General features: G+C 57.5%; 1 protein-coding gene across 1 annotated transcript; it reads right to left on the bottom strand.

Annotated features, from left to right (window-relative positions):
- Positions 1 to 12,264: 12,264 nt before the first annotated feature.
- On the bottom strand, positions 12,265 to 15,224 carry LOC308610157 (forkhead box protein J1-like; the record flags this gene model as incomplete). The annotated part of the gene is made up of 2 exons (XM_081259407.1): positions 12,265 to 13,032; positions 14,727 to 15,224. The coding sequence occupies 2 exons, from the start codon at positions 15,222 to 15,224 to the stop codon at positions 12,265 to 12,267; spliced, it is 1,266 nt and encodes a 421-aa protein (XP_081115533.1).
- Positions 15,225 to 15,699: the final 475 nt, after the last annotated feature.

Genomic DNA, 15,699 nt, shown 5'->3' with positions numbered 1-15,699 from the left:
ATCTGCGGGGACTCTCCGAGGGGGCTGTCAACATCCACGAGCCGAGCCGAGGGTGGCCGCCGAGCTCTCCGGCCCGCTGACTCCCGCGGCTTCAGTTACGCAGCCTCCCGGAAGCGGGCTTCCATCCCGCGATCCGAGGGTAGCCTCCTCCAAACGGAATGTGGTGCCTGCGGGGACCAGAGCGGGAACTGAGCCCTCTTTCCACACCCCCGAAGGGAGAGTGTGTGCGAGGGGGGAGGCTCTTACTAAAATCCTTCCTGCAGCTGGGGAGGATCTTTTACTGCCGAGGTCTGGGAAACAGAAGGTGTGCCCGGGGGTCCGACCCACACGGGGTTCGCCTCGCTCTTTTCCTCTTGGATCTTTTAGAGGAGACTTAATTAGCCAAACGAGGGAATAGTGTAGGGGCATGCGAGGCCACCCCTTTCTCCCTCAAAGCGGGGAATTAACCCCCCTCTCTCCGTCCACAACCAATGGAAATGGGGCGAGAGAGTCCAGGAGGGCAGTACGACGGGTCGGGGGGCGGGGGAGGTCGTCTGATCTTTGAAAAGGGATATTAGGATGGGGATCAAGGGGAAGGAAGGAAACAATACAGAGAGTTATAAGGGGGCGGGAAGTGAGTGTCCCCCAAACGCCTCTGATGTCAGTCCCCGGGCCCACCACTTCCGTCGGGGACCGATGGGAGAGCGGGCTGCTACTGACGCCCTCCCTTCCCACGGCCTGCAGCCCTCCCCGTCCCTTACCTGGCTCAGAGCGCAGCCCGGGCCAAAGGAAGGTTCTCAAAGAAATTCCTCCCACCGCCCACCCTCACCGCGGCTCTCTGCTCCCAGCTCGAGGGCCCAGCCAGCAATCCTCGTCGCCACTCACGCCCGCCGGCGCCTCTCTGAAAGCCAGCGGCCAGGGACCGGCACTCAGTCGCCGCTCACAAGGCGTCTCCTGCTGCCGTGGCGACGCCCCGCCCATATAAACAGCTTCCGCTTCTGCCATTGGCCAGGGCATCTCCAAAGAGACCGCGGGCTCTTAACCGCTCTCTCACGCGGTAACTCTCTTCCAGCTCCCTCCTGCCGCCCTCTCCCGCGCGCGACCCCGTCCCCTACCCGCCATCGCGTCCCGGCTCCGCGCATTCCCGCCCGAGGGCCCCGCGCAGGGCTCGGAGAGGCGCGCGGCTCGGCGCTCCCGCAGAGGCCCCGGGGCCCTCGGCGAGCAGTTCGCCGCGGGAACCGTACTCCGCCCCACCCCCTTCCCATCTGGGCTGCTCAGAGGTGGCGACGGCTCCTGGGACGCAGCCCGTGGCGCGGGGGCCAGGGCTGGGTGCATGCTTGGGGCTTTCCTTTCCTCTCCTCTGGGCTGCGAGTGGCACTTCCTCACGTTTCTGCGGCCTGTCCCTGTCTCCCGACCGAGTGTCGTCTTGGTGCCCGCAAGCAGGTCTGACTCTCCGATGCCACCTGCCGCTCAGGTCCGCAGAAACCGCAGCCCCGGTCGCAGACACCCCAAGGCGGCTAGGGTAATCCAGTGTTTCCCGGTAAGCGCTCCCTCCCCGCCCCGTCCTCAGCAAGATTCCCAGAAGCTGACATTCCAGAGGCTTCTTCGCAAGTGCTCTCCCTCCTTTCCAGATAGCCGAGGAAACAGAGCCGGTGGGTGAAACCCAGGAAAGCCGTGGACTTGCCAGATTCTTTGACTGGGGTCATTTGCCCCATTAATTTCACCAGCCTTTAAGTGACGGACTAACGGTGGACTGTGGTCCTTCCTCCTCCCCTCCCCCAGCCTCCCTCTAGTCACCAGCTTTCCTGCTCTTCAATGATTGAGGAGCAGCAGTTGGAAGTTCTCTGGTTGAAGGGGGTGGGTGGAGGTGAGGGCTCCTTATCAGGCCTCTGCGCAGGAGCTGTGCCCAGGGGATGGTACACCAGCTCCCACCCAGAAACATGTCTTTCCCTCTACCCCTTGCCCACTCTCACTCCTCCATGTCCAGCTTGTCTTGAGTCAAAGTTTTTTTTTTCTTCCCAAGTATTTATTGTTTTTATTTTTATTTTATTTTTATTTTTTATTAGTTTCTGCTTTATAACAAAGTGAATCAGTCATACATATACATCTGCTCCCACATCCCTTCCCTCATGCATCTCCCTCCCTCCCACCCTCCCCATCCCACCCCTCCAGGCGGTCACAAAGCACCGAGCTGATCTCCCTGTGCTCTGCGGCTGCTTCCCACTATCTATCTACCTTACGTTTGGTAGTGTATATATGTCCATGCCTCTCTTTCGCTTTGTCACAGCTTACCCTTGGTTGAGAGTCCGCCTGCCGATGCAGAGGACACGGGTTCGTGCCCCGGTCCGGGAAGATCCCACATGCCACGGAGCGGCTTGGCCCGTGAGCCATGGTGCTGAGCCGGTGCGTCCGGAGCCTGTGCTCTGCAACGGGAGAGGCCACAACAGTGAGAGGCCCACGTACCACAAAAAACAAAACAAAACAAAACAAAAACATTTGTATTTCCACTAATAAACTCAAATTATCTTTGCTTTTTCCCATCACACTCCCCAGAGCCTTTTCACAGAATTGTCACTGTTCCCCTGGCCACTATCCTGCCGCCTGTGTGATACTCCATCAGATTCCTTGGAGGCCCGTCTACCTAGCACGGCCTCGTGATTCTAATCAGCTCACCACCTACAATGGTCAACTCAGATTTCCTCCCTTTGAGAACCTTGCAGAACAATCTCAGAACATACCATCGCCCCCCCCCCCACCTTGGTCTCAGGGCCAAAGAAGACCCAGAGGCTTCTTAGCGGAAGAGGTGCTGGAATGACACAGGTGCTTTCTCAGCATCACTCCCACAAGGCTGATGAGAGCAGCGAGGATGGGGACCTGAGCCATCCTTGCCGCCAGCTGGGGCTCCTGGCAGAGCACCTGTGGGCCTGGGGAGGGTGGACCAGGGGATGCTCCCCTGGCTCCCTCCTTGTGGGCGCTCCGTGAGGGGAGTGGCATCCGTGTGGGGAGGGAAACAGCGTGGAGAGGGAGACCAAGTGCCTGAGAAGCTGTCCTGACGGCCAAGCCAGCCTGAGGCACCTCAGTCATAGGATGGAACTTTGAACTTACAGCTGAGCGTGGTGAGGTCTGTTGATTCCACGGGAACTACCACAGTGGATGCTCCTGTCATTAACCTGACATTAACCCGACAGATGCTTCCAGAGAGTTCCCCAGCTCTTTATTACCAGTGTGACGCTAATAGCAGAACCCGAGAAACATTTTACCAAGAGAGCAGATGCACTTTCCTTCTCCCGTAAGAGCCCTTGAGACCTCGAGGTGAGGCTACGATGCGACCCTCAACTCCCTCTCCCGGCAGCCGCCACTGTCATTCGGTTTCATGTCTGGCCTGAACGGTGAAGCCAGGTTAATCTCAGAATGGCTGGCTCTCGAGATCACCGTAAGGAAGCCCAGGCATTGTTTTCCTTCCAGGTCTCGCTCCCCTGCCGCAATCCCAGAGTGGAATAAACATCCACCAGCAGGTTGGCCCGAAGGAGTTAGGGAGAGGAGGAAGCACAAGGCCTGTGGTCAGTTTCCACCAGCATGGGTGGCTGAAACAATTCCCAGGAGCTCTCTCTGCCAAACTCGGGGGTTGGTGGGCGGCCACTGCGGGGAGGCAGGAGCCTAGATTCCTCTCTTGAGGCCCAGTGAGCGGCTGGCCGGCACAGCTGCCACAGACTCAGGGCGGAGTGAGGGCAGAGATGGCATCTTCCCCAACTAGTGACCAAAACAAATCCTGCCTGTAACCTTTGCCACAGAAGCATCCCCGCTTTTGTGGATCAGGGATTAATCTAGTCTCACAAATATGTTTTTTCCTGGAAAATTTCAGCATATTAAATACAGGCTCTTCCCAGTTAGGAATGGAAGCCTCAGCGAGGGCCCCTCGGATGTGCACGTGCCCAGCAAGCTTGGGGTTGGGTGTCGGTGAACATGAACTTTCACATGAATTCTGGATAGCCTAAATGAGTTTCAAAATAAACAAACTGGACAGACAGACGTACATTTGGCAAAAAGACATGAGAAACAAATGGACAGACAGAAGCCAGGTAAAGAGTAGGAAGGCAGGAAGTGAAGTGTACCCTGGACCTCAGCCGCTCTGGTCCAGGCCTGGCTGGGTCAACACTAAGTGGATAGGCTGGCAAGCCCCTGGGAAGGCCGTGGGAGGTGTCTCTGGGGATTACGGCTTCCTCCACCACAAGCCTGCATGGGACCAGAGGGGTGAGGACCTGGGTCTTTTGCAATCTGATGGAGAGTGGCAACCACAGGAGTTTGTGTCCCTCCAGCACCTGTAGCCACGTTGCCAAGGGAGTAAAGCACTGGAACCACGATGGGACGTGGCTGTCCTGAAGCTTAAACATGTCCAGGGCATGTTTAAGAGATTACAAACCATGCAACATGAAGGCAGTCTCTGCCGTGAACCCAGAAGGGGCAATTTCGACCTAGTCCACCGGGCAAGATGTGGCTTTAGAGCCATGGTTGGTGAAGCCCTTGGTGAGCATGGAGCAGGGGAACATCAGTGCCCAGAGTGTGACTGACAGGTGGGCTCCTCCTGAGAACTCATCCCGGATTCAGTTTAGTGTCATGAGAAGGAATAAGGGGCACGTTGATGGCCCTGATTGAATTTACAGAGTTAGGGCTCCAGGGAGAAGAGTCACCCTCGACCCCTGATCGTTCCTTTGGGATCCAAATCTAGGGAGCACAAGGCAACTGGTGGTCGCCCAGGGCTCACTGGGTCACAGAGCTAGTCTATAAAATGCAGGCTTTGAAATTCCTCTCTGATCCTAACTAACCACTCTCCTCTGAGGGGCTACAGGTTCCCTTTTCAAGGGCTCAGGCTCGCTTTGCAAGACCTTATCACAGAAGCTGTGTCTGCCTTAAACTGCCTGTTGATGGAAACAAGACCAGGCCCCCTGCCATGGGATCTGCAAGATCATGATGGAGGGGGCACGGTCAGGCCAAATTGGAAGGCTTTGGAGGTATTTTTGCGCCTTTCTCCATGCCCAAATAGTTTTGCTTAGAGCAGATTCACTCTTTGCCCAAGGACTCTCCCGAGGCCGCCTCACTTCCTTTCAGCAACTGGCTCCCAGCACCTTAGCAAAGCCCATGCCTTCTTGCAGGAACTGCAGGGCAGGAGATGGGTGTCCCAGGATGAGAGCAGGGGAGCGTCTCCCACCAAGTTCATGTTCAGCAGACTGCCACTCACCGGGTAAGCAGACCGCACAGCACAGCTTATTGTCCAGTGCTTTCATGCTGGCGATGTCAAAGTTATTATTATTGTCACACTCCGTACCTAGAAATGCGAATGTCCTCTGGCCTGTAATGGAGTTAAGGCAGTTAGAGAGGACCAGGCTGTGTTTTCCTCTGCTTTGCTGTCCTTAAAATAAAAATCTTAAGGATGGAGACAAAAAACATCAAATCATATGTTAAAAAGAAGACAATAATTAAGTGGGTAGAGTGGACAATAAAGGAAACTGTGTGGGTACGTTTGTGTTCTCGCTCTGTTCTGCTCTGTTTCCTTAACTGGCCCCTTTCCAGCCTTCGTTCCTGGGAAATCAGACCCTGGGGAGGTCTGTGGGATTCGGACATGCAGACCCGGGCCCACAGCAGAGCTAAGCCAGGCTGGAAGAGCTAGGAGAGCCTCGGGGGAAGTGACCCCCGACTCCGGCCTGTGTCTGTCGGTGCACGTGGGGTGTGTTTATGACCACAAGGCTCTGCGAAATGACTAATACATAAAATGACAATTAAAGCTCTTTGGTCCCGTAATTTTGCACCTCAAATCAAAGAATCGCATTGTTCTCAAAATTATGATTTATTTTCTTTGAGACTTAATTTGCTATTCTGAGGATGTTTTAAGGGGCTGACCAGAAACCTACAGTCGTGTAAGATGGGAAGGGGACAGTTTTAGATGTTATTTTTCCAAGCTCCCCACTCGGTTTTTTTTCCTTGGTGAAAGGGAGAGGAAGAAACATACATCTACTGCGTACGGCATGTCAGGTGGAAACCACATATGGAATGTCAGGCGGAAACCACGTACTGCCCTGTGCCTTTTAGAAGCAAATATTCTACTGGGGACGACAATCACAATGGAGATCTCGGAGCCTTGTGCCCTGAAGACATCAACCGAGGGGAGGTAGCGCCCAACCCCGGCTTGGTTGGTGTCTGCGTGCGGCAGAGGCACAGCCTGGGCGACCACCCCTCCTCCGGCACTACTTTGCCAGAAGAGAGTGGTCATGTGCGCATGCGCACCCCTGCACACCACACCGCCCCCCAAGCAACTGCCATGGCCAAAGCAGAGGTGACTAGTGTGACATTTGCATCCAGGCTGGGATCCAGGTTTGCTCTAGAGGTTGCCCTTCTGTGGAGGCACCTCAGAGGAGCAGATGGAAGAGATACCGGTTCCTGGGACGCCTGGTCCTACACTCCCAGGTGGGATTTCCAGGTCACCTCCGCACCCCCACTTCCTTGCTCTATATGTAGGTCGTGCCTTCACTTCTCGGCTTACTAGAAACAAACTTCTTCCGATTGAAGATATGATTGACCTTATTTAAAAAACAGAAATAGAGTCACAGGTGTAGAAAACAAACTTATGGTTATGGCGGGGGGCAAGGGAGGGGAGGGATAAATTGGGAGATTGGGATTGACATATACACACTACTATATATAAAATAGATAACTAATAAGGACCTGCTGTAGAGCACAGGGGACTCTACTCAGTACCCTGTAATGGCCTATATGGGAAAAGAATCTAAAAAAAGAGTGGATATATGTATATGTATAATTGATTCACGTGGCTGTACAGCAGAAACTCACACAACATTGTAAACCAACTCTTGGAATTAAAAAAAAATATCTACTTGAGGCCTGAACGATGGTAAAGAGACTCGTTCCAATAGCCTACAAACACTAGTGCACGCTGAGCTGCTAACGTCTCTTCACCTCACCTTTGCTGTGCCGCCAGGGCTGTGATCCTTCTGCTACTGTAACACCAGCCGTTTTCTTCACTAAAGCAGGAAAACCTACTGCCTAACAGTCGGTTCCCCCAAGGGGAGGAAGCTGTTCTCCTGCTGCAGATGAACTTTGGGGCTGCTACAGCAGTTCTGTGAGACTCAGCTGAGAAGCTGAAGCAGGAAGGAAGGTGATGGCAGTTGCCCAAGAAGCTTCAGGATCTACTCAACGTAGATGGAGAACTCCATGTATCTTCTGCAGCCTTGGCTCAGAGGCCCAGAAAGAGCCAGGAAGGCTGCTGAGGTCCTTAGATACCCTGCTTGGTTTGATATTCCATCAAGAAGACGACCTTTCCCCAAAGCCACACCCTTGAGCAGTGCCACCAAGTCACACCAGTGCCCCTTTCTCTACCCTTCAGAGAATACCCGGGAAAGAAATATAATAAAAGGGAGCAAAAGACCAGGTCTTTTACCATCTTCTTGTGTGGGTGATCCGTCCTCTTCTTCTAGAACATCATTTCCCTAGGACAGAAGGAAGGCACTGTGAGTCCATAAAGCAGTGAAATGAGTCTACTGATTGTCAGAAGACAGAACTAATCACCCTCATGGTATCCAGACATTTCCTGTCCGTGTGAGATGGCTGGGAGGCCCAGCAGAGGCAGATTTTGCTTGGCGAGGCAGGATCGGCCCATAGGGACCAGGTCTGAGGCACGTTCCAGAGGGACCAGGTCTGAGGCACCTTACAGAGGGACCCTGGGACTGTCAGGAATAGCCTTGGTAATAGTTCAGCTCACACTGTTTCTCTCAGGTGGAAATAAAAGTTGTCAAATGAAAAAGCAAACCGTGAGATCATAAAACTTTCAGGAACCCTTTAGGATCCCCAGTCCCATCCAGATACTCCTTTGAGAACATCTGGCTCAAGAGAAAGTTGTAGAGTCCCCACTGGGAGCTGGGCATTCCATATACTTCAGGCACACCTCCGTCAGAGCACTTCTCACGCTGAGTTATAACTCTGATTCCTCCATCAGATGGAGCTCCGGAAAGGGTGGGATGGGTGGATTGGGGGTGTGGGCAGGCAAAAGCCATGTCACTCGGTCTTTGTGTCCCCCAGTGCCAGGAAGATGTGAGATGCATGTGCCAGGTAAATACTAAGTGAATTGGAGGACAAACACCTCTCAAGGGTCTCGCCTGGAAGACTTCCCTCTGGAACTCACCCCACGCCTATTACGCTGAGACCAGCACCCTCTGCTAACCGGAGAGTCCCTCTGCTCTGCACCCTGCCTCTAACAGATCCAAGAGCACCACCTTGGAAGGCTTCTTCCAGAACAGCCCCCATCCTATTTGCATCCTGTGCCAGCGCCGGCAGTCCCTCTGACTGTGGAGGGGCACCAGCGTCCACCTTGCTCTTACCTCTGCATCCTGCTCTTCAGCGGTGGCGACGAGGCCCGCAAAGTTGCAGTCTGGAGACGCCGCTGGCGTCACCTGCCAAGGAGCAACAAAAGTCAAGGTGCAGATGCCACCGGCTCTCCTACCCAGCTCGCCTGGCAGCAAACCCAAACCAAGTCCTCAGGACAGAAGTGGTGCCACATGGAAGATCACATCTGAGGGAGTCTGATTCAACAACCCGGTACCGTGTTTTCCAGGGCTCCCCTCCCGAGCACTGGGGGGCTTTGCCGATCTCCCTGGCAGGCCCTGGACTGAGCTCCTTGGGACTCAAGTACACAGCAGAGCAGAGCGGGGAGGGCGATCCCATGCTCCTCTCTTACGTCTCCTTCTTCTGAGGGGGTCCTGCTGGCGGCCCGGGGGCAGGGGACAGCCTCCCCGTCCTCTTCCGTGCCAGGGGCGATGTAGGAGCCGGACATGGAGGAGACGGTGTCGGTGCTGATCTGAGAGGACACCATGGACATGACCTTCCTTCTTCAAGTCTGGGTCCCCAGTATGTTGAGGGGGGCAGAGGCGGGGAGAAGACTGTTTCCTGCCCTCAGCTCAGCTCTTCAGGAGGCCTGGCGCATTTGCTTCAGGCCAGCATGGAATCCCATCGCGGGGGCCTTCCCGTCACTGGAGCTGGGGGTGGCCTGTCCCGTGGGCAGATGGCGAGGGTCCCCAAAGACTGAGTTCCTGAACATTGCCCCTCATCCCTTTCCTGGCTGGCGATACATGGGGGAGGGAGGATAGGGAAGAGGTGGAAAGTGAGGAGACAGAAAGCTGGCTTCGTGCTTTGGGAAGGGACTGTACCACACCTGAGGGTGAAGTGGCTGAAGGGCTTCTCACCTCAAAAGTGGAGATCAAAGGAAATGCGAAACCTGCGCAGAGAGCTTGAGTCATGGGCTCAAAGCCACACAGGGCAAAAGAGAAAGGACATTTGAGTGCAACATGGGGTCCTGGATTGGGAGGCTGGAATGGAGAGGAGCATTACTGGGGTGATCTGCAAGACGTGAAGGGGGTCTGCGGTTACATGGGATTACCAGGTCAGTGTTCATTTCCTGATTGTGATGGTGGTACTGGGATTAAGGAGGCGTGTCCTTGTTCTAAGGAAACACACACTAAAGTATCTAGTGCTAATGGGGCAGCCTGTCTGCAACTTACTGTTAAGGGCGCAAAGTATATATTGACTGGGATTACATTGAATCTCTAAAATAAATACGGAGTCACTGAACGTTTTTTGAAAAAGCCACCCAGCCAAGGGCCGGGGCAGGGATGAATAGGAGGGACAGGATCCACTCACGCTTCCTGCCCCCTCCACCGCCAACCCCCAAACGCTGCCTGCTGAAAGGGTGTGTGAAGCCCTGTGTTCTGGCCGCTTCGGAGCCCCCTCTTAGCTTTGGCTGCGCGTTGGCAGCATCCATGGACCCTTAAAAGTGCCAGTGTTTGGGTCCCAGCCCCAGAGACGCTAGTCCCAAGCATAGGGATTTTCAGGAGCTCCTGGGGATTCTTCCTGGCAGCCAGAAGCTTCTTCAGCCTCTCCTTACCTGGCAGGCAGTTCTGCCAGCCCCTGACCTTGCCCCTCTTCCCCCAGCATGGGCCCAGGCAACGGGTGAGGAGGGGGGACAGTGACCGGCCCCACCTGTCAATCCAGGGTGTACCCCTTTGGGCGGGGGCTGGAGGCTGAGCCTGGGGACCAGTGGAGGGGCTGGAGCCCCCATGTTCCCCCAGTGCTGGGGAGCGTGGGCAGGAAGGCCGGAGGGTGGTGGGGAGAGGGAGGGAGTCGTTGCTTAGGGGGTGAAGGGAGTCTCAGAGGGAGGTTGGGGCAGCCTCCTCAGCAAGTGGTGGGAAAGGGATGGGCTGCCTCCTGAGCTCTGTAAGGCCCCAACCCGGCTGGCCCTGCAGTGTGTGCACCCTTCTGAAATATTTGGAATAATTAGCAAGGGAAAGCAGCAAGTTGGCGGGGGAATGCCAGGTTGTCCTGGAGCCAGCCTCGAGTGCAAGGAAAGAAAGGGGCTTCAGGAGAAAGGGGCCCGTGGAGGCTGGGCAGGATTGTGTAGGGCAGTGCCCATTTGTGTGTGTGTGTGGTTGTGTGTGTGTGTGTCTGTGCGCACGTGCACGTGAGTGCTGGGGGAAGGGGCTGTGCACCACAAGGGTTTGCTGGCGGGGCCAGGTGCGGGCTCGGGGGAGAGATGGGGTTCCAGGCAAAGCTGGGGTGAGGGGGTTGAAAGGTGCCTGCTGAGTGTCACATATTTGCTGTGCCTCAGTTTCCCCATCAGAACTCTAGTACGTTGATTCCTCACAGGCTGGAGCTGTAGGGTCTAGGCACCCCGTCTTCCGTCTGCCCTGATGGCCTCCCTCAGCCCCAACCTGCATTGGAGGGAAGGCCCTGGGTGTGGTGAATGAACCCCAGGGTGGCAAGTGGGGCCCCAGGGGCTGGGGCCCTAGGACGTCACACCCTGTCCCTTCAGGAAGGGACCAAGGGAGGGAGGAGCTGGAGACAGGCCCAGGCGAGGACCGCAGGTGAGTCTGGGCAGGCCCTCAACTTGGGCGAGGTGGGGAACGTGAGCCGAGCCCTGGGCAAGAACGGCCTTTGTGAGTGAGTCCCCAGGGCCAGGGAGGGGGCTGTGCCTCCTTTGCCGCCTGCTCCTCGGGGCTGTGGGTACAGTCTCCCCATTGCACATATAGAGGTGCCGAGGCCCTGGCTGCAGGGGAACCCCGAGGGCCGCCTCTCAGCCCCTTTCTCTCTGGGGACCCAGAGATCATGAGGAGTGCATCAGGGGACACTCTGCAGGCCTTTGGTGCCCCCCATCTTCCCCCAGCCATTCCCCCTTGGGCCGTGGCCACCCCAAAACTGGCCCATGCTTTTCCCCAGAGAAAGTTGCAAGCAGGTCCATTTAGAGACTTTTTAAAACTTTATTTTTAAAAATGATTTTATTGTAAATAACTTTCTATGAAAAAGGTTAAAATGCCCGATGGGTTAGGAGAGTGGATGTGGGATGCAGCCCAGGGCGTTTATGGTGGAGCAAGACACTCCCCTGCAGGAGTGCAAGCAAGGGCACGGGTCCATCCCCCCATTCCTGATCCCAGTAGTTCTAGCAAGCACTGCGTCCCTCCCAGTTAAGCCTCAGCTATAGCTACACTCACTACATTAGTCTGTCTGTCCCCTTTCCCTCTGCAGCTTGGCTGCCCCAGCCCCTAACCCCCAGATCCCCATCTCCCCGCTGCTCTCAGCCTCAAGTTGGGCTCAAAGATTAGGGACACATGCCCTCTGCCCCACCTCTAGGGATGAAGCCAGAAGATCCCAGAGGCCTTAGAAAATCTCCTGGCTCCACCCAGCACCCCGGCCTCCTTTCTGTCTCCTCTCTCTTCCCCCCTCCGCCTTGCTCCTCCTCACAGACTGCCGGGAGAGGCCTCTTGGGTGTTAATTTGCAGTCACCTAATCAGCATTTGTTGTACCTGGGAACTTGCTCTGGATAGAGACCTGGGGAGGAGAGCAGGAGAGAGAGAAGCTTCGAAGCTAAGGTGTTCTGGGGCGGGCCCTGTACTGATGTTTCCAGCTTGGCCAGGGCCCCTCCAAGCTGCAGCTCTCATAGTGCAGGGCCCTTAGCGTGTCTCTGGGGCAGGGAAGAAGTGGATCAATGAAACACTGTGTGTATGGGGGGCTGGGGAGCGGAGGCAGCAATTTTGGTCCTGGGCCCCAATTCTCAGCCTGCTGGACTAGAATCTGAGGATGGCCTGGGCTGGGGGCCGTGTGGCCTGGTGGGTTGACCTGGCCCAGCCCCTGCCTGGGTGGTAGGGTGTCCATGGGCCTGCACTGGCGGGGAGGGGGGCAGCCTCGGCCCAGACTTCGGTGCTGTCTGGAGGTGGGGCAGGCCCTGGATTCTTACAAGAAGGCGGCCAGGCTGTCCCAGTCATGCAGGTCAGAGGCCAGTGTGGCATCCCCGGCCTCAAAGAGGGGCTCGGGGGGCAGGGAGCTACGGGTGCTCTCGTCCCAGGGGTGCTCCAGGAAGGATGTGGCCAGGAAGGTCTCATCAAAGTCCAGGCTTTCGGTAGCCTGCTCCACTGGAGGCCCCCAGGTAACAGGGCAGTCGATGTGGTGGCCATGGATGGTGAGGTCCACGTCCCCGTGTGAGGCAGGGCTCAGCAGCGGGATCAGCTCCGAGGTCTCCAGCGTGCCCAGCTCCCCGTCCAGCGTGCCAGAGTCCAAGAGGGCCTCCCAGTCAAAGTTGCCCTTGAGGGGTTCCAGCTCAGCCTGCTCCTCCTGGGTCAGCAGCAGGGGGCTGGAGGGCCGCGGGACCTTGGCCTCCTGCTTGGGCAGCGGCTGTTGACGCTTACGCCCAAGCCTGCCCTCGCCTGCACCCCAGCCCGCCTCCCCAGTGGCCTCCTCGAACTCCCGCAGCAGCTGCTGGGCCACGGCGCTCACGGTCAGTGGCCCGACCCATGGGGCGGCGCTGGGCTCTGGCGCGGCCTGGCGGGCTGAGGCCGGGTGGATGTGGACTGGGGGCAGCCGCCGCTTCATCAAGGCCCCACTCAGCAGCCGCTCGGCGTACTGGGGGTCGATGCGCCAGAAGCCCCCCTTGCCTGGCTCGTCCTTCTCCCGAGGCACCTTGATGAAGCCCTTCTTCAGGGACAGGTTGTGGCGGATGGAGTTCTGGACACAGGGAGATAGGAGAGAAGGAAGACAGCTGGGAGAGTGGGTGGGGTCAGTGATGGGGGGCTCCTAGCGCCACTGCCAGTCCCACCACCACCTTCTCTCCGATGGGGGCAGGGGAGACAGAAGCGCTGCTCCGAGCGAGAGGCTCTGGGACACCCGCCACGGGGCACCAGGAGCTGGGAGTGCTGTCGGGGGCTTTTGTTCCCTTTTGCCAGGACATCTGCCTGCTCAGTCATCCGAGCCCTGTGCCGCAGTGTGGCTCTCAGTGCCAGTCTGTCCTGCCCTCCGTCCCTTACCCCGCTGCTTGCGGCCTCTGGTCAAAGGCCTTGGCTCCCCCAGGTCCTGGACGGCCATCTCCCTCTGCCTGGGCCTGGCTGGCCTTCTCTGTTTGTGAAATGAGTGAGTGGGTGTGAGGGTGTGTGTGTGTGGTGGGGGATGAAGTGTGGGAGGATCTGATGACTTTCCTTGTTTCTAGAGCCGCCTGCTGGCCTGGGCCCTCACCCACCATGTCCCCCTCCTCCCACCCCAGGCTCTGAGGCCTCAGTTGATTATTACCCAGCCAAGAGCATAGCGCTCATTCCTGGGGGCTCTCAGGCTTGGGGTAGGGTGGGGGGTGGTGGAGGGTGTCTGCTTTCTCACCAAGGTTACAAATGGTACCTGCCCCAGGGTCAGGGCCCAAGCAAACGTGGAATAGCTGTGATCACAGGAACTCTGATCCTGTGACCTGTGCCACAGGGAAGGATCTGTGCATCCTCAGGGTCTCTGTCCCCAAGTAGCCCCTGATCCTGATGGTCGAAGAGGCTCAGGGCAGTGTGTGCCCAGCCTGAATCACCATCCTGCCTTGTTCACGCCTGGGTGCACAGTCCAAACCACGCTGGGGCACAGGGGTCTGGGGCCTGGTGGGTGGGGCCGGCATGTGAGTAGTGCCCCCTGGCAAGACTGGGAGGTTTACATGGTGGTCTGGGCCCCTTGGCTGCTCTGTGCCAGGTTCCGGAGATTTGAACATGAAGCCAGTGTGGGAGGAAAGGAGGAAAGAGCCCCTGTGGAAAGCACGTGGCTGAGATAATTGTCCCCCCAGGGAGGTTGATGAGAAGAGGGGGAGGAGTGTAGGCAGGAATCTAGGGAGGGCTTGGGGTGGGGGCTGGCACTGCAGCTTTCGGAAGGCCCCGTAGCCCTTCCACTGGGACACAGATGGCCTTCACACTCTGCAGCACACCCCTCTCCCCTCCCAGAGCCCCTCCAGCCAACTGAAAGCAGGCGGGATGCAGAGCCGGGCAGCAACCATGCTCTGCCTCCAGTCAGACCCTGACAAACTGACCTTGAGGAGGGTAGTGTGTAGGAATTCCAGGACTTGGGACACAAATGTGTCCCTCAGTCCATCAACCTACCCTGGGGGGCTGTGTCCATGCATAGTTCAGCCCTGGTCTTTGGGCTGAGCCTGCTGGATGAGGGACAAGTTCTTTCCACTTGAACCACTATGTCGGCACCCCTGCAGCCCTCTGAACATCCTCCCTCCTCCGTCTCTGAAGTCAAAGGGGCAGCAGTCCAAGCACTGGGCTCCCTTGAGGTCCTTCCTGGACGGCCTTCCTCTCTCGGGGCCCTGGCCGTACCGCGCCTACTTGGCCTGCGGATCTGGGATGTGAGTCCAGTCCGCGCGGGCATGGGCAGGGAGGGAGGGAGTGCCTCCCTACCTGCCAGGTGGGATCAGCATGGCGGAAGTAACAGAAGTTGTCCGTGATCCACTTGTAGATGGCCGACAGGGTGATCTTGGTGGCCTTGCTGGCCTGCATGGCCATGCAGATGAGCGTGGCATACGAGTAGGGCGGCTTCACGTGCGGGTTGGTGGCGTAGTCCACGTCGTCGGGAGGCGAGGCCTGCAGCCCCGAGGGGGCGCTCCGCGGCGTGCACAAGGACGTGGGCTTGCCGGGTGTGTGCGGCTGCCCCAGGCAGGCGGGGTCCGCCGCCAGGGGAGACCCCGGCTCGGCCGAGCCTGACAGCTCGTGGTAGCCGTGAGGGTCGGTGTACCCCGAAGGCAGGGCGGGGACCTTGGCGTTGACAATGGAGAATTCCTGCAGCCACTGCAGGCTGGTCAGGCTGTCATTCAGGGCGTTGGACTCCTCCAGGCCGCCTTCCGGTCCGGCCTCCTCCGCTGCCCCTGCTCCCGAGACACGTAGCCAGCTCTCCGCCATATCTGCGGGGACTCTCCGAGGGGGCTGTCAACATCCACGAGCCGAGCCGAGGGTGGCCGCCGAGCTCTCCGGCCCGCTGACTCCCGCGGCTTCAGTTACGCAGCCTCCCGGAAGCGGGCTTCCATCCCGCGATCCGAGGGTAGCCTCCTCCAAACGGAATGTGGTGCCTGCGGGGACCAGAGCGGGAACTGAGCCCTCTTTCCACACCCCCGAAGGGAGAGTGTGTGCGAGGGGGGAGGCTCTTACTAAAATCCTTCCTGCAGCTGGGGAGGATCTTTTACTGCCGAGGTCTGGGAAACAGAAGGTGTGCCCGGGGGTCCGACCCACACGGGGTTCGCCTCGCTCTTTTCCTCTTGGATCTTTTAGAGGAGACTTAATTAGCCAAACGAGGGAATAGTGTAGGGGCATGCGAGGCCACCCCTTTCTCCCTCAAAGCGGGGAATTAACCCCCCTCTCTCCGTCCACAACCAATGGA

The sequence above is a fragment of the Mesoplodon bidens genome (genome assembly GCF_964165515.1).
Source record: "Mesoplodon bidens genome assembly, contig: HAP1_SCAFFOLD_84, whole genome shotgun sequence".
Taxonomy (NCBI): domain Eukaryota; kingdom Metazoa; phylum Chordata; class Mammalia; order Artiodactyla; family Ziphiidae; genus Mesoplodon; species Mesoplodon bidens.
The sequence above is the reverse complement of the archived record's forward strand: the minus strand, read 5'-3'. Positions and strand labels throughout refer to the sequence as shown.